At 40.3% G+C, this 20,273-nt stretch overlaps 1 protein-coding gene across 1 annotated transcript; it reads right to left on the bottom strand.

Moving 5' to 3' along the window:
* Window positions 1-718: 718 nt before the first annotated feature.
* mapk13 (mitogen-activated protein kinase 13) lies at window positions 719-13,714 on the bottom strand. The gene is made up of 12 exons (XM_080897958.1): window positions 13,512-13,714; window positions 11,516-11,645; window positions 11,307-11,365; window positions 9,192-9,297; window positions 5,867-5,896; window positions 4,759-4,806; window positions 4,334-4,448; window positions 3,650-3,721; window positions 3,047-3,126; window positions 2,138-2,216; window positions 1,720-1,893; window positions 719-1,166 (listed from the first exon to the last, which is right to left on the bottom strand). The coding sequence occupies exons 1-12, from the start codon at window positions 13,622-13,624 to the stop codon at window positions 1,081-1,083; spliced, it is 1,092 nt and encodes a 363-aa protein (XP_080754084.1). The 5' UTR covers window positions 13,625-13,714; the 3' UTR covers window positions 719-1,080.
* Between the last annotated feature and the right edge of the window lie 6,559 nt (window positions 13,715-20,273).

Genomic DNA, 20,273 nt, shown 5'->3' with positions numbered 1-20,273 from the left:
TGAACGAGTGCATTTTCTTCTGCCACAAACACGACTCTGAATAACACCTACTTATGTCATCTACCCTTTTCCCCATCTAACATGTCCTTTTAAGAGTATTTCACTGCATTGCAATCTAAGGAAAAATAGTAGTATCTGGGGTTGGGATACTCTTTCTCATGCTTGTACTTACAATGCTTATTGCTTTATTTATGTGTTATCTGATTTAGATGTACCACATGCCATTTGTAGAGCTTGTCTGATATAAAAGTCGGAATATCGCATTCCAACGCGATTACATTCATTTATTTTGAGAGAGAACTGTCTCACTTCCTTTTTCGAGCAACCTGTGGGCTACCTTGACAACAGTCAAACGAGACAAGTTTAGCCATCCCCCCTGACGTCACTAGACCACGATTTTCGCGCGCGAGATCACAGGGTCAGTGAAAAGTGTAGTTTTTCATTTAAACCCGAGTATCAACAATATTTGGACGATTTACTAACGTACATCTGTCCAGTCACTTTGGATATACAAAGCATGTGCACAGAGGTGCACCATCATTAATTACTGTCAAGAACGTGTATTAAAATACATATTTATCTTGCATTGTGAAACAATATTCATAATACATGAATACACATACAGTCTCTTAATGTACCAACCCTGTCCAGTGTATATTCAAGCAATGTCACAGATGATTCAACTCAGCTGCCTCCTGTGCAAATGAGAAAGGCCACATCATGTTGAATTTTTTAATTGGAAAACAACATTGCAGTAAATCTTACAAGAAACCTTGTAGCATTTAGTTACAATAAATCCACACCAAAATCCACTGACAGGAAATGTGTAACACTATGAACAAGCTACATTTAGGAAACAGTTGCACATTACGTAAAAAAAGGGGATGATACAGTTTTACTCTTTTGAACACTGATTCAGGATATTAACTAATAATAATAATGGATTGGATTTATATAGCGCTTTATATTTATATAACTGAGTAAAAGATATATGATGAATCCAGGCTTAGAATATACAAGGGCACAATTGGTTGTATGCTTGTTGTTTGGGGCATCAGTAATTACATGACATTCATCAGATCATGGAGACATGGTCAGAGTGTTTTTCCTCTTGGAGTCCCGCCGTGGGAATGGCACAAAGCTTTTCACCTCCCTGAAACACAATCCTGTGTAAAAATAGAAAAATAAAAAGAGGGAACGGGGTGTCAACTTAAATCAAGTACATTATTTAAAATATATGATGGCATTATGTTCATTTATTAATATTAATCTTTTTATCTTTATTATCACCGCGTATAGTTAGAAAACAAAAAAACCCCCAATCCATAATGTATACATATATTTATTATTATTATTCTTTGCAAGCCATGTATTCATTGTATAAGACAAAAACCAACAACAGGCACTATTTTGCCAGGCACTATATTCCTGTGGCCCCCAAGAGCCACTGCATTAAAAATTGGTTAGCAAAAATGAGTTACAAACAAAAACACATACGTAACATAGACGTAATATCACCATTCGTTTTGAGATCAGCACACGGATTTGTAAAGATTTGAGTGTTATGAAAATAATTCCCAAAAGTTTTATATAGATGTTGATAATCCTGGTACCCAAGGCAGTCTACACAGTAAGTTTCATTCAGATTGTTTAACACATGTAGGAGGAGTTAGGGAGAAGACATAGAGACATGATTATCATAGTAAGATTTCCACTTACGCTTCCATTCATCTAGGGACAATGTGTCGTTGTCATGACTGTCATCATATGGCAGTGGTTTGGGGAAATCATCGGGGTCCCGCAAGTTGTCAAAATATGGGTGCTCTAGAGCTAGTTCCGCTGTGGGCCTCTCATCTCCATCCAGAACAAGCATCTTCTCCAGCAGATCAACGCCTACAAAAGGTCAGCAGTGTGGAATAATGCACCAGTTTACTACGATACAAAAACCATGAAACTGAAAAAGTAAGTGAATATTTATCACTTAGCAGGCCAGAAAATGGAAAAGCTTTCATTAACAGGGTATCATGAATGACTTTTCGAATTATAGCCATACAAAGAAGAAAAACACCAAAGAAAGAAACAAAAAGTGTGATTTAAAAAAAGAATAAAAATGTGGGGGAAAAAAGGTGCATCTCACCATGTGCACTAGCTCTGGGAAACAACATTGAGAAGTCTTTTCGGGGATATCGAGGAAGGCCCTTGACATAATTTCTGGCCTGTTTTAAGATATCAAACACAAATACCCAGACACAGAATATTTTTTATTCAATCTTTAAGTATGGCAACAATGATTTAGTTTAACTGTGATTACAAAATGAAATAATAAAAAAGGTCTTCATTTATCAAAGACAGGCTGATTGTTTCATGTTGTTATTTTGTAAAACTGAATAGTTTGTTATTCACCTTGCAAAAATGAAATAAATCCAAAGATAGAACTATATTTGATTTCATACTCATATACAGCTACATAGTCCTTGTGCAAATATGACTTCCAAAGATGGAACTGTATATTCAATTCGTCACTTGTGCATGTGAGCCATCTTGTTAGCATTGTGCTGAAACAAGTCTAAGGCCATTTATAAAATCCTATAGAGTTGCAAAACAGGACTTTCCAAAAGCCTTAACTTCCTTCCTATTAATGCATCCTACTACAGGCTTTTATTAATGCCCTGACTGTTCCTCTAGTGCCACCCTCAGGACAATTTCTAGATTTTAACTACTCACATCTGGTAAAGAAAAAAAGGACATGAGAGTCTGGCAAAATTTCCCGTATGTCACTGTAGGTTGCAGTATGCTGTACATTTCTACCTCAGAGGGCTGTCGGTGGAACTTTCACTTTGTATGCTAATTTCATGGGTTTCAGTTTAGGATCTAGTGCACCACAGCTCAAATGCTTTCTGAGATATGATGCTTTTTTAATGCTCACTCTGAGAGAAATCACTTATAAAAAAATGTTTAACATTAAAGGCAATGGACATTTGTAAAAATTTTCTGTGCAGATAGTACTCCTAGTGCATAACTGCATATTTATGACTGTTCTTCCTACCTCTGGAGTGTCCAGCTTTTGGATGAACTCTGGCCCGGGCACACCAGTTACTTTCATGATCTGAGTCAGCTGGTCCATGTCTTATAGCAAACAGATTAGAATCAAGGATTTTTACTCTTACATTCGTGGTTCAGTGAGCAGAACATAGAGATATGAAGCAGGCATGCAAAACAGAATAATAAAGGAAAAAGACATCACAGAAAGACCTGTGATGTCTTTATTTCCTAGCAGAGCTATAAATCAGTTCGCTGCATCAGAAGCAAAATAAGAACATAAAAGAGAAATATAACAAACGCAGGAGCATTTATAACAAGGTAGGGGGAAAAAAATTGACTCGGGAAATATGCCGCTTTTGCTCTGTATTAATATACTGTAACTGCCTCTTGTGCTTGATTTTGTGTCTTTATAGAGCTTGTCATCAAGCACCTTTCCATCTCCTATATTATTACAGTGGTTTAATAAAGCGATATTAAAGCTTTAAAGGGATTTCACAAAGTGTGCTTGATACCTTTCTCTTTGCATACTGACATTCATTATTCAACTTATTATTTATCACACAGGCTGGTAAAGTTTAGTAAATGGACCAAGCTGAAGAAAAGATACAATCTTTTCCTTTGAAGAGGGTCTTTCCATTGATCATTTCTGCCATTATGCAGCCCACAGACCAGATGTCCACTACAAGAAACACCAAAGGAAAGTAACATTAGTGAGAAATCATGAAGAATACATAACACCAAGAGGGTTATAAGTTTAGCTGAGTGCAGCAGGAATGAGGAAGGTGGCATTTATATGCCAGAGCACAGTTCCTATTCACAGCAGAGAGCTGAATATGTTGTGTGCTTTGAAAGGGGGAATATTCAGTGAGTAATACTATCCTAAACTTGTCAGAGCTGCTTTCGCAGCTACACTCCACTCTGTGGATGCTATGTACAAAATGAAAAACCACTATCTCCTAAAGGAACATAAATCCTGGGTTTGCAGTGACAGTTCTGTCATTGAGTCTCAGCACTGTCAGACCATCTGTGTCAACAGATTAAGAGGAGAAAAAACCCCCCAAACATTTCTTTTCTCAAGATGACATCCATGCAACTTCAAATATTTGTCAGGAACTAGGAACAGGATTACAAAAGTTGCTGACCCTTGAAGAACCATACATGCAACAATGAAAGCTGGAGTGTCGAGACGTTTTCACGTAACAAACAACAAATGGTCACAGCACCAAGAGGCCAACTCTAGACGACAGAGAGAACGGTGGGAAAGAATATGTAACAGCTACAATTGTCTTGCCAGTCTGAGTGTAGTGCATCCAGTTCAGAATGACCTCAGGCGCCCGGTACCAACGGGTCACCACGTAGCCTGTCATTTCAGCATCAGTACTGCGAGCCAGCCCAAAGTCCAGGATCTGTATCAGCAGCAATGAAACGGATGACAATCTCAAACATGTACTTAGTGTCTCACAGGCTGTTTACTTTTAATGAAACACATAAAATATTGCATACATATATATGGCAATCTCATATAAACAATAACAAATGATTCTATCGTTTCAGGATTATTTCGAGTAGGTTTGCACAACTGTATGTAAATGAACTTCTTCTTCTACCTCCTGTATATTGTTAATTACATCGACTGCTGAGTCCTACTGTGTCTGCTGCCTGTGCTGCCCTATCATCTCACTGCTTCTCATATGCAGTAATGCAGAAAGTACATACCTTTAGTTCACAGTCTTGATTAACAGCCAAGTTTCCAGGCTTAAGATCCTGTTAGAGAAAATGAGTCGAATGACGGTTACTTAGTCCAAATGGTAATTAAGAAGAAATTACAGTGATTGGACCACAGGCGCTTACTAGAGCCAGTAAGAGCTTTAGTGCACGTGCTTCCTGTGGTCTCACATGGCTCAGCTGAACTCAAACACAAGAATGTTGTGGGGACTTAAAACAAGGACTTCAATATCGTGACTCAACTACAAGATGACTATAAGACACACTGCCTCAACTCTGCAGTTAGTGCTGCAACATAAGGTGTGAGAAGTGTATCACTGTCAGTAGGTGTTGATAAAAATTTATCTGCTTTAAGTGTTATAGGAGTAACAGCAGGGTAACACTTCACAGTGTAGTGATTTGCACATTTGTCTAACAAGCCAAAGATCCCTGGTTTGAACTCAGGAGTGGACACACGTCCCTCTGGGGCTGTGTCACGAAGAACATAAAAATCTGCCGCACCAAACATGGGGAGCTACTTGCTGTAGCAACCCAGTCTGAATAAGGAAGCCAAAAGTGGCTCTTACTTTACCGACAGGTCTTTGACGTCTTGGAACTGGAGTTAAAGGGTGTGACCTAACAGCTCCAGACATGCACACGCATTAGAGGAGTTAAGTCATCCTACTTGTTTGGGCACGCTTTCATCTGACTGCTTAACAAATGAATTACAAAATATATTTCCAAAGAACATGAGGAATACCAAATCTGCAATCTGAGTCACAACATTGTGCGGTACAAAATCCTGCACAGATTACAGTCTGAGTCTGAGGAAATCAGGTCGGAGAAGTGAGTCACTTCCTCCGACCTGAGGAAGTCGCCTATTTCTCGCTACAGATTATTGATCGGAAATTTTTCATTTTTTTATTTTGTGCAGTGCTTTGTTTATTGTGTTACACTGGTGAAGCACATTGTGATACAGATTTTTAAAAGTGCTATATAGATAAAGTTATCATTATTATTATTGATAATAACCTGAAAAAGTCAACTTATCATAAAACAGGAAAAAAGGTACTCCCAAAACAGCTCAGCTTCCTGTAATGGGACAATGAGTTGTACTTACCCTGTGGATAATCCCAGCCTTATGAATGTACTGCAAAGGAATAAACAGAGCAGGAACACTTTAGTTTACGTTGTCAGTTTTTACCAGGCCTAGTTAGGCTAAATTCAAAGTAAAGTTTTATTAGAGGAGTTTGATGAATAACTGTTTGGCCACACAGCAAATACCTTTTAAATAATAACTAGGCTTGTTAATAATTATATCCATTGCATTGTGTGTTTCATTGACTCATTTAAAGCAAAAAAGGCTAACTCTCCTGTAATTTCTCTGTAAGTTATGTGCTACATGATACATACAGTCATGTAAATCCTAATCATGAAATATTTATGATAATTATTAATAATCTGTTATTATATCTTTTATTATTAATAAATAGCAAAACATGTGATTGCAGTCTTTCAGCTTTAATCCAAAGGGTTTGAAAGAAGTGTTGCATTAACTGTTTAGGAATTAAAGCATTGTTTATACACAGTCCTCCATATTCTGAGGCTCAAACCAAATTGACAGTTGAATCATAAGCAACTTTATCCCAGGTGAGGCTTGAAATAACATGTGACATTGATTTAGTTGAATTTGTATTTCACAGCTTTTCACTCTCATTTTAAACACGATAGCCCAAGTGACAGAGGCCAACATGAGGCTGAAAACAGCTTCACAACATTGAGCCAAGTCAAGAAAACTTGTGAGAAATCAGCTGTATCATTTTTTAAAAGTGGATAATCAAGAAAATCCCTCATGATTGGAAATACAGAGATTTTGCAACAAATTGTACGCCACTAGACTTAAGAACATGTGTGTCAGGTTAGACTTTGCCAGAAAACATCTAGAGCCTGTAAAAATTCTGGACAAACATTTTTTGGGTCAGAATGACACACCTATCAGGACAGATTCCACTCATACATTTCTGTATTGTATACACTACAGTTCTCTAAGATACTGGAAAAACTCTTCATAAAAAGATTTGACAGTTTTGTGGAAAAATATGAATTAATGACAGATAGTCAGTATGGGTTCAGAAGCAACCGATCAACAGCTTTGGCACTGATAGATTTAATGGAAAAGATAACGGAATGTATGGATAATAAGAGGCATTTGATACTGTTAATCATGAAATTCTATTAAAAAAAACTGGAAAAGTACAGGTTTAGGGGAGTTGTTTTGGACTGGTTAAAAAGCTATGTAGGGAATAGGCAACAATATGTACAAATAAATGAATATAAATCTAATTTGATGGATATAGCTTGTGGAGTACCTCAAGGTTCAGTACTGGGTCCAAAAATGTTTATTATGTACTTAAATGATATCTGCAGAGTATCGGAGATTTTAAAGTTTGTAATATTTGCAGATGACACAAATATACTGTGTTCAGGTGTGGAATTGCCACAGGTTTTGGAGATGATCACACAGGAATTAACGATATTAAAGAAGTGGTTTGATATAAATAAATTATCATTGAATCTAGATAAATCCAAATTTATGTTGTTTGGAAACCAAAAGAAAAACATCAAAGTAGAAATATGTGTTGACAATGTATATTTAGAAAGATTAAATGAAATAAAATTTCTTGGGGTGATCATTGACCACAAGCTCTGTTGGAAGCCACACATTACTTATGTTCGGGGGAAATTGGCACGGGGCATTGCCGTCCTGGGGAAAGCAAAGCATATGTTGGATCAAAAAGCACTGCACATTTTATACTGTGCTTTACTACTGCCATATATGAGCTACTGTGTAGAGGTCTGGGGAAACACATACAAAAGTAACACACAAACAATAACTATAATACAGAAAAGGGCCATTAGATTAATAAATAATGTGGGGTACAGGGACCATACAAATGCACTCTTTGTCAAAATGCAAGCTATTAAATTCCAAGACTTGGTGAAGCTTAAAACAGCGCAAATAATGTATAAAGTAAGAAATAAATTGCTTCCAAAAGAAATCTGCAAATTGTTCATAGAAAGAGAAGGTGGGTATAACTTAAGAGGGAAATGGAATTTAAAAATACAAAGTGCTAGAACAACTTTAAGAACTATGTCTATCTCAATTGCAGGAGTTAAATTATGGAACAGTCTAACAGAAGAAATAAAAGACAGTAAAAACATAAAACAGTTTAAAGTAAAATATAAAAACCTAATTTTAAATAAGTATAAGAATGAAGAAAACGGGGTTAACCCAGGACGGTAATGTTGCTGGTAAATGGTGTTGTGGTTGTTTTTTAGTTTTTTTGTTTTGGTTTGTTTGTTTTTCCATAACTTGTGTATCTGCAAATATACACATTCTGTATTTTTCATATGAAAGAAACTATACTGTGGTGGGGCTTGCTAATTTTCTTGTTTTTGATTTATGTATGTTTTGTTTTGTTTTGCTTTACTTTTGTTTCACATGTTGTCTGTTTAATTTAAGACTAAAATAAAAAAAATTAAAAAAAATTAAATGAATGAGAGGTAAAACTTGAGGGGGTAGGGACAAATAAGTAAATACTTCTGCCTACTCCTTTTCAAACAATAATGGAATGATATTTTGTAATGATTGTGAAGGCACATGTTTGAAATGTTTGAAATAAAAATGAACTGAACTGAATTATTAATGCCATTTCCACTTTTGCACAATCCCAATCTTTTGTCATTTAACTTTGCTTTATCTTAACTTTTTATTTCCCTTTTTTAAATTACTGTTGTAAATATATATTTTTGGCACTACCTCAAATTATAGGGTATTCACTCTGGGCCTGTGGTACTTTTATTTTTAACAATGTTGTTTTTTTTAATTGTAGAATATAATATTTTTAGTCTTCATCCTGCAGCTGTATCATAGCAATTTCCCTTGTGAAATTGACAGAGTATGCATCAATCTGTCTGTCCTTCTGTCTGTCTGCCACTGAAACTGGACCATTAGTGATTATTGATGATGTGGCTGTTTATAGAAACAACAGGATGAATTCTGAAGTGTACAGGGCTATGTTCTCTGCTCTGATTCAGCCAAACTCTGCTGAACTAATCAGACAAATGGGAGTTTCTTAAGGCAAAGAATGTAGACATCTAACTCAGTCACCTAATATCAACCCAACACAGCAGGCTTTTTTTTAAAGTTATTGAATATAAATAGGAAGACCCCATAAACCAATTAGCAACTGAAGATGAAGGTGAGGTGGTGGTGCCATAGTGGTGTTGTACATAGGCTAACTACAAAAAAACGCGTCTTTGTCCAATAAATTTTGGAACAACATATACAACAGTATTATTCTGACATGACTCTGTTAAACAGTTACATTGGAATATAAATATAGTTCATTTCTGAAGTTTGGTAGAGATCATCTTTGGCTCACCCTGAGTCCACAAAGCATCTGGTAGACAAGAAACTGGACTTTGTCTTCTGAGAGTTGACCCCGCACCTTTGACAGGTCAGTAAACATGTAAGGCATTACCAGGTAGCTGGGGGGGGGGAAAGAGGAAGAGAGGTGCAGTGAGACAACCCTGAGGCAGAGAGTAAAGTAATTACCTCAGCCTAACAGTCCAAACATGATATACGACACTGCCTTAGCAAGTCATCCTACTCTTAACTTCCACACCCTGTCTGTGCTGTAATCTGTCCTGTCTCCCTTTGACCAAGGAGCTTGGTGGACTTGCGTATGTTTACATAACTTCCAAATAAAATATTCTTCCACCTTTTTTAGAGTCTCCTCATGTGATGCAGCAGCAGCTTAAATCTTAGCTGTGCATGTGAGAAAGCAAATGTCTCCATTAAAATTAAACTACCATAACAATTATAGGTTGTTCATTTCTTGGTAAATGAGCAAACTTACAAATTCAGCAGGGAATCAAATGATTATTACCCCCCACTGAATAATACATGACAATTAAAGGACAATATGTCCTCTTTAAGGTAGACAGAAAGTGTGCTTTCAGTGTGGGAAAGGCTCTTTCACAGGCATGCTCACATGTTTCCTGGAAAGTGAAAGAAAAATTAAGTTGTCATATTTTTCTTTAACGTTACAAGTAGATGTCGCAACATGTCTCACAGAGTAATCTTATATGATCCTGACTATAAAATCTTTCCCTAATCACTCTAAACTAGAAAAACCCCACAGATTTTTTCTGCAAGTACTGCATTCCTCCAAGAGTTTTAGTGTCGAGTGCTTAAAGAGAAAAAACAGATCTCTGACAGCATGTGCACCATGTTAATGTGGCGACTGTGGCAGGAGGCAGAGTAGAGCATCCACCAATTAGAAGGTTGGTGTTTTGATTCCCGCCTTCTCCAGTCTGTATGTTGATGTATCCTTGGGCAAGATACTGAACCCCCAATTACCCCTGATGGAGCCACTGCAATTTGAGTGTGTGCGGAAATGTTAGAAAAGAGCTTAGGGATATGACTGGTATCAAACAGCTCCATCCAAGGAGAAATACCGCCATCAACTTCCGTCTCTATGTGGGACCAGATGGGTTTAACTGGTGCAGTAGGTAACCAAGCTCTAAGTTGTTTCACGTTCATCACCCAATATTACCATTGGAAATTAGGCAATGAAAAACCTCCTTGTTTTGCACTCGCTTGAAGTTTCTTAATACTTAAACGATGCAGTGAGCTACCCCAAAGAAACTGCCAGATCAAAAAGTCTAGATCTTTGAAATACTTATCTGGAATGTGTAATGGAATATTAGATAAAATATAAAATATCATGGGTGCAGTTATCATCTTAATACAACTAATTTGGTAGGGTAAGGAGATTTGGTATCTCACCAAAACTGTCCATACTTGGTATAACCACAGAACTTTCTGATGGAGATTTTCGCAGTTATACAAAAAGATGGATTATTTTGGCTCTTACTACGGCCAAACGGGTCCTGCTAAGGCATTGGCGGAAAAAGAACCCCCCCTCCCTATGAAGAGTGGCTAATGACAATGGCTAAGTTGGCGTCTTACGAAAAAGTGACTTATGGTTTATTAGACAAATTGCATCAATATGATTGTATTTGGTCCCCCTTTACAAGCTGGCTTTCTGTAACTTGAAGAACAGAGGAGTAATGACAGAGTGGTGGTGTGGGGATTGGTGTGTGAAGAAAGAATAGGATAACTTCCCTTTGTTTTGGTTTTTGTTTTTGTTGTTGTTGTTGTTTTTTAAACTATTTATTTATGTATTTATCCTTAAGTTCTGTTATTGAAGTTTAAAATGAAATAAATAAAAATTGTTGATGATAAAAAAGAAAAGAGCTCAGGGATAGAAAAAAGTGCTTTTATAAATGTGTGTGTGTGTGTGTGTGTGTGTGTGTGTGTGTGTGTGTGTGTGTGTGTGTGTGACTGAGGCTTTAGTAGTAACAAGTGCTTTGAATTCTTAATTAGACTAGAAAAGTGCTGTATAAGCACCAGACCATTTGAACCTGCAGATCATTTAAAGTGTTGTCTGCCTTTCCCCGAGTGGTTTGCTAATAAGATGAAGAATACTCACAAGTCCTGGAAGTCATCCAGGCTTAGGGCAGGTGTAAACACATTGATAAGTCCTATCACCTAGTTGGAATGAAAGAAGCAGGTGACAAATACTAAAACATACAAGCAATGGCTCATTTACAGAATATTACTGCATCACAGTGCTGTTACAATGCAAAAAACACAACTTCCTAAAAGCGACTGAGTATGCATAGTGTATAGTCTACTCACATTTTCATGTTTCATGTGTTTGAGCAGTCGGAGCTCTCGGTAGGCCCTCTTAGCAAAGATCTCTGACTGGAAAGGCCTGTGGAGCTTTTTAATGGCCACCTTTTCTTTATTCTTCTCATTTAGTGCTGAGCTGTTGGGAATGATAATGTAACAAGTCATTAGCTGGCTGCTGTTGCTTGGACCTTTTAGTCTCACTATAATGTTCACCATTTGAAAACGACTGAATAGTCTATTTTTGGGGTTTCAGTCACACTTAGAGGCTGTGCATGAAACACAAAGCAAAAGCATAGATGATGTGAGACAGAGATACTGTATGTGGGACTCGTTCTCTAAATGTGTGGTGGTCTGTGGTTTACAGAGTTATCAATATGTGAATGTTTGGCAGCTCTTGACGTGCATGTTTACAGGGCACCAAATCGTAGGAGGACAGGCTTGTTAGGCTATTTGGAGCCGCATCCACCAACACACACTGCACACTTCACTGTGTGCTGTGAACAACACTGATGCAGTAATGTCAAATATTGCAGCCGGCTTTACATGAAACAGCTAATGCATGCCAAGCAAATAGCTACAATAAAAAATAATAAAAAAAAACACGAAACTGCAGGCTGTGCTTCTGTTTGTTATTTCCTTTCCCTCCTCCATTTACAGGTAGGTTCAGATAATGTTCACGGTGTTCATGAGATGCTGCTTCTTTTAAAGGTCGACCAGTCTGAGCTTTTTAACAGATCATAACTCCCACACTATTATGCTTAAAGCCTAGTCAGCATGCCTGAACACTGCTGCTGTGACAACAGGAGCTTTGAGGTCAGTAAAGAGTTTTTTCGCCGTTTATCTAGGTTCTCAAAATTTTACCTACTAAGCTTTATCCGTTAATTCAGTTCATTTCAATTGTATGTATATAGTGCCAAATCACAACAACTGTCACCTCAAGGCCCTTTAAATTTAGTCTAATTTAAACTAAGTGCTGTCATAATTTATGAGTTTATATTTTTAGTCAAAATAAGTTAGAACAACTGTGTGGTAAAGTTCATTAGGAAGGCACATTTGACAGTGAAGAAAATCAGTGATTTCAACAATAATGTAAGGGTTAATGTACACAATAATGGATAAAAGGCAAAAGGCTGGCTTTTTTCTTCAAATATATTGACCTTTGGTTATTCTTAAGAGCACTTACGTGACAGCAATATGAAACGTAGCAATGGCCTTGTGTGTTTGACAGCTGCCACTGTTCCAGCATTTGCCATTTTATCCCTCATGACATATTAATATAATAATAGGCTTTAGAGCTTTCTGAATAGCTCTTCTCAAATGGTTCTTTACAGTTATTAACATTTTATGAAGGCAGCTACATGACTAAACTTGAAGCATTCTAACTGTGCAAACAGAAATTATTTTAGAAACCCTAATCAGGGATTGTATGTATCCAGTTAGCCAAATAAAAACCAGGGAGGTTGTAAAAATGCAATGATAAGTGATGTTGGCTGTATCTAGTTTCCTTAATGGTTTGACACCCGATCCCCCATTTTTATGTAAGCCTGAAAAAATAATTGTATTGCTAAAAAAAAAATCAACAACAACAAAAAAAGAACCCAAAACAAAAAAAGAGAAAACAAAACATTTAAATTGCTGCACGTTTTTACGTAAACAGTTATTCTGGTGTTTAACTGTGTCCTGTATGTAACTGTATTATGCCATGAAAATGGAAAGTGGCCATCTTTAATACAGACTTTCAATCATAACTCCTACTCCTACTGCAGGTAAACATAAGACTGTAAGGTCCACATAACGGGCTGTGTGGTCGTCGTGCTATAATATGACACTAGGTGCTTACTTGCTACATGAGTTGACTGATTGTGCGACCACTCTATGTTAGACTGTACAGGATATAACGCAGGCCCACTACACACTGTGTGCAGCCAGTGTAGCTAACGTGAATGAGCCCCAAATGCGACACACACTTCTTGCAGTGCACAGTAAATGATAAATCACTCACCATACCGAGCCGTAAGCCCCGGTCCCTATCTGTTTCAGGTGCGTGTATTTCTCCTGGACTTCCCACACCGTGCTGTTAATTTCCTCACGGGTGAAATGTGCCCGAGTCTCCATGATGAAGAGGAGCAAGCGAAGCTACAAAAAACTTCTCCCTCCTCCCGTATGCCTGTCACTTGCTCAGAAGGTAAAGCAAAACACTCACTGTTCAAGTACCAGCTATTACGCCTCACATCCCACTTCCGTTAACAGTTTTCAAAATAATTTCCAACCGTCGCTGCGTGGGAGGGATGCAAGAATAAAACAGGCAGCTGGACTGAATATATTATATAGAGCTCATTAAAAAAAACAGAAAGAATTCAGCAGGGCTGCTAATTGTGATACAAGCAATCTACTCGATAAACCAGACTGTTAAATGTTCTTTTTAAGACTCAACTTTTATCTTACACTATTATATCTGATCATAGTTTATAATGAAGCTTTACTTTGAAAGCAAAAACCAACTTCCGGTGTAATCCTCTGACGCCCTTTACACTGCGCCCTCAGTACCAGTATGAGGCATCTGTTTGCAAGCAACTAGTTAGTCTGTACAAGCATAACCTGATGTAGGCGTTGCTTTGTAGAAGACTGTTTGATCAGAAAAAAATGAAACCTCCATCCATGTGTGGAAACATAACTGAAAAACCTGCTAAAAAACCACGAAATTAGCAGTGTAAAGAATCAGACGAGCGGACGGCTTGCGTGCTGAAACATGTCGACATGACTCGATGTACTCTCACCCACGCACAGTAGGTGTCATTTGTCATGAATAATTACTGTACGTTGCCAGAAGTTTGTGAATCATGACAGCCTACAGCAGGCCCCATTCACACATACAGGAATCGACGAAAACACGAAGCCTGGAGATTTTGACTTTCTATACAATATGTTGGTTTTGTAGCTTTAAAAATTCATAACCTGTTACTGCTATATGTACATTTTAACTTAAAAAATAAAAATCTTTGTGCCCGATTTTCAGCACCTGTGTATTAGAGCTATTAAAGTCTGCAAATGTAGGGTGTCATCAAAGCACCCTACACCCCTGGATCTGCTGTGTTTTCCCTTTCTGAGTGGGAATTGTGTGTTACAGTGACATGTGTTAGTTTTCACAACTTAGCCAACAAAATTAGAGTTTCCTTAAGTATTGATTGCATATTACTACCAGCATTTGACCTCTAAATCAATAAAGAAAATTTCAATAAATCAAATTTTTTTAAAAGAACTGATGAGGGAAAGATATACTGAGAGACAAAGTATTAATAAAAAATTATTAATAAAGTGTTATTAAAACTACAGTTTTACAATCGCAGGAATAACCAAATGAGTGAGATAGATAGATATAACACGGCAACACTAAAGCGGTCGCGCCAGAATGTCACGCTAAAAAGAAAGATTCTATAAAATACAAGGGGGAGCAAGCGAGTCAGATACCACGGGCACAGAGAGGAAGCAGGTCTGATCAGAAACAGTTTATTACTAGGTCAGGGAGCACAAATAAAAACACCCTTAAAGTGTAAGTAATAAAAGGTTGTCAATCTACTAAAACTAAATAAAACAATTCTAAAACCCATAAAACTACCATTTTCTACATTCACTAAAACCCACCCTGCTATAATTATGCCACATGTTCATTATGGGTCCATCAGCAGGCCAGGAATTCCTTCTTTAGAGCAGAGTCCACGCCAGCCTCGTCTTCGGCAGACAAGAAAGAGCCTCCCATCTTCTTGTCCTTCCGCTGGCCCATCACTTCCCAGCCCGGCTTGCGTTCTGCTCCCAAATCCATCATGCGACCCCCGCCACAGCTCCCATTGCATCGGTGTCCTGTAAAATAACAAATAGGGGCCAGAACAATGGTCCCAGAAGCGGCCCTGGCTCATGGCCATGGCGACCCTCTCCCAATCCAGCTGCACCCAGTAAACAACAGTACAGACCCTACTCACAACCTCTGCCCTGCTGCCAATCACACACGTTCTCTTACTGTTGCCATTCCATGAGGTCAGGACTAGGCCGCCGCATCACGCTGGCCATCTCGCATTAACCTTCCAGTCTGGGGCCTCTCTCCTTCAGTGCTCAGCTAGCCTGTTTTTAAAAGATCTTTACACAGCTGATAGGCCACCTCTGGACACACCCCTGCCTCAGCAGGTGGTCCCTATCAGCTAATTTGTCCCATGTGCAGCCAGTCCACAGTGGATAAAAACCATGTCACATAAAACACTAAAAACCATGCAATAGAAACAGAATAAAACCATGCAAATAAAACGACACTCATAAATAAACACTAAAAATCAGAATAAAAACAATATACAAGATAAATACAAATTTCCACTGTGTGACATATATATATAATTATTATTTTTTATTTTTTTTTTGACCTGTATTACCTGTTCAGGATGAGTCAGTGAAGCCCTTCTGTTTTGGCTAGTCAAAAGGGATGATGTGACTGTTTTTAAGTGTTTCTGCTGCAGAGCACAAATTGATCATAATGTACCTGTGAGTGCTGAAAGGGTCATGAATCAATGCCGATGACTCAGCCATTTGGCCAGCTGTTAAACTTTCTTGCTTTCAAAAGCTACCCTGCAGCCTTTTTTTTTTGCCTTGTATTTCAAACCTGAGGACAAAATCTGAGAGAACAGAAAAAGGAAAGGAAACTTAGCTTAGAACCATGCAGCGCTACAGGAGACGGCAGCACTGCAGAGGTGAGGACCGGCACCTGTTTGAAAGAGACAGATGCACACAAACACACACAACGACGAACGAGAAACAAACACAGAGAGAGGAAAAAGTGGTTATACAGAACTTGAGGACATTATCTACATGTAATTATCTACATACTTGTAAATTTGTTGTGTTTTCTTTAACAATGTCAGAAGGAGAGAGGCACTGAGGCACCGTCTTCCGCCCCCCGGCGCTCCTGCTGCGCCTCCTCCTTCTGACAGGAACTGCCTGCAGAACAAGCATGAATGATGCCTGAGTGGACACACGCAACTCACAAGTTCCTGGCTCTGTCAGCTCCTCTGCAGAGGGTTTCCCTAAGAAGGTGGACCTAGCAGGGTCACCGGGGGACGGGGAGCTGTGCCTCACGGCCCTCACTTCGTCGGAGAAACCCTCATGCAGAGTTCAGAAACTTGTGTGTTGAGTATGTCGCTGTGAGCCTCCACCATTTAACTAGTGGGTGAAGCCTGAACTGTCTAGAGACAGACCAGACCAGCTGCACAACACAGACACTTCAAACCTGAGGACAAAATCTGAGAGAACAGAAAAAGGAAAGGAAACTTAGCTTAGAACCATGCAGCGCTACAGGAGACGGCAGCACTGCAGAGGTGAGGACCGGCACCTGTTTGAAAGAGACAGATGCACACAAACACACACAACGACGAACGAGAAACAAACACAGAGAGAGGAAAAAGTGGTTATACAGAACTTGAGGACATTATCTACATGTAATTATCTACATACTTGTAAATTTGTTGTGTTTTCTTTAACAATGTCAGAAGGAGAGAGGCACTGAGGCACCGTCTTCCGCCCCCCGGCGCTCCTGCTGCGCCTCCTCCTTCTGACAGGAACTGCCTGCAGAACAAGCATGAATGATGCCTGAGTGGACACACGCAACTCACAAGTTCCTGGCTCTGTCAGCTCCTCTGCAGAGGGTTTCCCTAAGAAGGTGGACCTAGCAGGGTCACCGGGGGACGGGGAGCTGTGCCTCACGGCCCTCACTTCGTCGGAGAAACCCTCATGCAGAGTTCAGAAACTTGTGTGTTGAGTATGTCGCTGTGAGCCTCCACCATTTAACTAGTGGGTGAAGCCTGAACTGTCTAGAGACAGACCAGACCAGCTGCACAACACAGACACTTCAAACCTGAGGACAAAATCTGAGAGAACAGAAAAAGGAAAGGAAACTTAGCTTAGAACCATGCAGCGCTACAGGAGACGGCAGCACTGCAGAGGTGAGGACCGGCACCTGTTTGAAAGAGACAGATGCACACAAACACACACAACGACGAACGAGAAACAAACACAGAGAGAGGAAAAAGTGGTTATACAGAACTTGAGGACATTATCTACATGTAATTATCTACATACTTATAAATTTGTTGTGTTTTCTTTAACAATGTCAGAAGGAGAGAGGCACTGAGGCACCGTCTTCCGCCCCCCGGCGCTCCTGCTGCGCCTCCTCCTTCTGACAGGAACTGCCTGCAGAACAAGCATGAATGATGCCTGAGTGGACACACGCAACTCACAAGTTCCTGGCTCTGTCAGCTCCTCTGCAGAGGGTTTCCCTAAGAAGGTGGACCTAGCAGGGTCACCGGGGGACGGGGAGCTGTGCCTCACGGCCCTCACTTCGTCGGAGAAACCCTCATGCAGAGTTCAGAAACTTGTGTGTTGAGTATGTCGCTGTGAGCCTCCACCATTTAACTAGTGGGTGAAGCCTGAACTGTCTAGAGACAGACCAGACCAGCTGCACAACACAGACACTTCAAACCTGAGGACAAAATCTGAGAGAACAGAAAAAGGAAAGGAAACTTAGCTTGGAACCATGCAGCGCTACAGGAGACGGCAGCACTGCAGAGGTGAGGACCGGCACCTGTTTGAAAGAGACAGATGCACACAAACACACACAACGACGAACGAGAAACAAACACAGAGAGAGGAAAAAGTGGTTATACAGAACTTGAGGACATTATCTACATGTAATTATCTACATACTTATAAATTTGTTGTGTTTTCTTTAACAATGTCAGAAGGAGAGAGGCACTGAGGCACCGTCTTCCGCCCCCCGGCGCTCCTGCTGCGCCTCCTCCTTCTGACAGGAACTGCCTGCAGAACAAGCATGAATGATGCCTGAGTGGACACACGCAACTCACAAGTTCCTGGCTCTGTCAGCTCCTCTGCAGAGGGTTTCCCTAAGAAGGTGGACCTAGCAGGGTCACCGGGGGACGGGGAGCTGTGCCTCACGGCCCTCACTTCGTCGGAGAAACCCTCATGCAGAGTTCAGAAACTTGTGTGTTGAGTATGTCGCTGTGAGCCTCCACCATTTAACTAGTGGGTGAAGCCTGAACTGTCTAGAGACAGACCAGACCAGCTGCACAACACAGACACTTCAAACCTGAGGACAAAATCTGAGAGAACAGAAAAAGGAAAGGAAACTTAGCTTAGAACCATGCAGCGCTACAGGAGACGGCAGCACTGCAGAGGTGAGGACCGGCACCTGTTTGAAAGAGACAGATGCACACAAACACACACACAACGACGAACGAGAAACAAACACAGAGAGAGGAAAAAGTGGTTATACAGAACTTGAGGACATTATCTACATGTAATTATCTACATACTTATAAATTTGTTGTGTTTTCTTTAACAATGTCAGAAGGAGAGAGGCACTGAGGCACCGTCTTCCGCCCCCCGGCGCTCCTGCTGCGCCTCCTCCTTCTGACAGGAACTGCCTGCAGAACAAGCATGAATGATGCCTGAGTGGACACACGCAACTCACAAGTTCCTGGCTCTGTCAGCTCCTCTGCAGAGGGTTTCCCTAAGAAGGTGGACCTAGCAGGGTCACCGGGGGACGGGGAGCTGTGCCTCACGGCCCTCACTTCGTCGGAGAAACCCTCATGCAGAGTTCAGAAACTTGTGTGTTGAGTATGTCGCTGTGAGCCTCCACCATTTAACTAGTGGGTGAAGCCTGAACTGTCTAGAGACAGACCAGACCAGCTGCACAACACAGACACTTCAAACCTGAGGACAAAATCTGAGAGAACAGAAAAAGGAAAGGAAACTTAGCTTGGAACCATGCAGCGCTACAGGAGACGGCAGCACTGCAGAGGTGAGGACCGGCACCTGTTTGAAAGAGACAGATGCACACAAACACACACACAACGACGAACGAGAAACAAACACAGAGAGAGGAAAAAGTGGTTATACAGAACTTGAGGACATTATCTACATGTAATTATCTACATACTTATAAATTTGTTGTGTTTTCTTTAACAATGTCAGAAGGAGAGAGGCACTGAGGCACCGTCTTCCGCCCCCCGGCGCTCCTGCTGCGCCTCCTCCTTCTGACAGGAACTGCCTGCAGAACAAGCATGAATGATGCCTGAGTGGACACACGCAACTCACAAGTTCCTGGCTCTGTCAGCTCCTCTGCAGAGGGTTTCCCTAAGAAGGTGGACCTAGCAGGGTCACCGGGGGACGGGGAGCTGTGCCTCACGGCCCTCACTTCGTCGGAGAAACCCTCATGCAGAGTTCAGAAACTTGTGTGTTGAGTATGTCGCTGTGAGCCTCCACCATTTAACTAGTGGGTGAAGCCTGAACTGTCTAGAGACAGACCAGACCAGCTGCACAACACAGACACTTCAAACCTGAGGACAAAATCTGAGAGAACAGAAAAAGGAAAGGAAACTTAGCTTAGAACCATGCAGCGCTACAGGAGACGGCAGCACTGCAGAGGTGAGGACCGGCACCTGTTTGAAAGAGACAGATGCACACAAACACACACACAACGACGAACGAGAAACAAACACAGAGAGAGGAAAAAGTGGTTATACAGAACTTGAGGACATTATCTACATGTAATTATCTACATACTTATAAATTTGTTGTGTTTTCTTTAACAATGTCAGAAGGAGAGAGGCACTGAGGCACCGTCTTCCGCCCCCCGGCGCTCCTGCTGCGCCTCCTCCTTCTGACAGGAACTGCCTGCAGAACAAGCATGAATGATGCCTGAGTGGAC

This window comes from Rhamphochromis sp. 'chilingali' (genome assembly GCF_963969265.1).
Source record: "Rhamphochromis sp. 'chilingali' genome assembly, chromosome: 12".
Taxonomy (NCBI): domain Eukaryota; kingdom Metazoa; phylum Chordata; class Actinopteri; order Cichliformes; family Cichlidae; genus Rhamphochromis; species Rhamphochromis sp. 'chilingali'.
The sequence above is the reverse complement of the archived record's forward strand: the minus strand, read 5'-3'. Positions and strand labels throughout refer to the sequence as shown.

Bases quoted from the DNA above. Each gene is read 5' to 3' on its own strand.
- mapk13 (XM_080897958.1), bottom strand. From the start codon at position 13,624: ATGGAGACTCGGGCACATTTCACCCGTGAGGAAATTAACAGCACGGTG. The intron at 11,646-13,511 runs GTGAGTGATTTA...CATTCCCAACAG, and splicing joins GGGGCTTACGGCTCGGTATG to CTCAGCACTAAATGAGAAGA. The intron at 4,449-4,758 runs GTATGTACTTTC...CTGCTGATACAG, and splicing joins ATCAAGACTGTGAACTAAAG to ATCCTGGACTTTGGGCTGGC.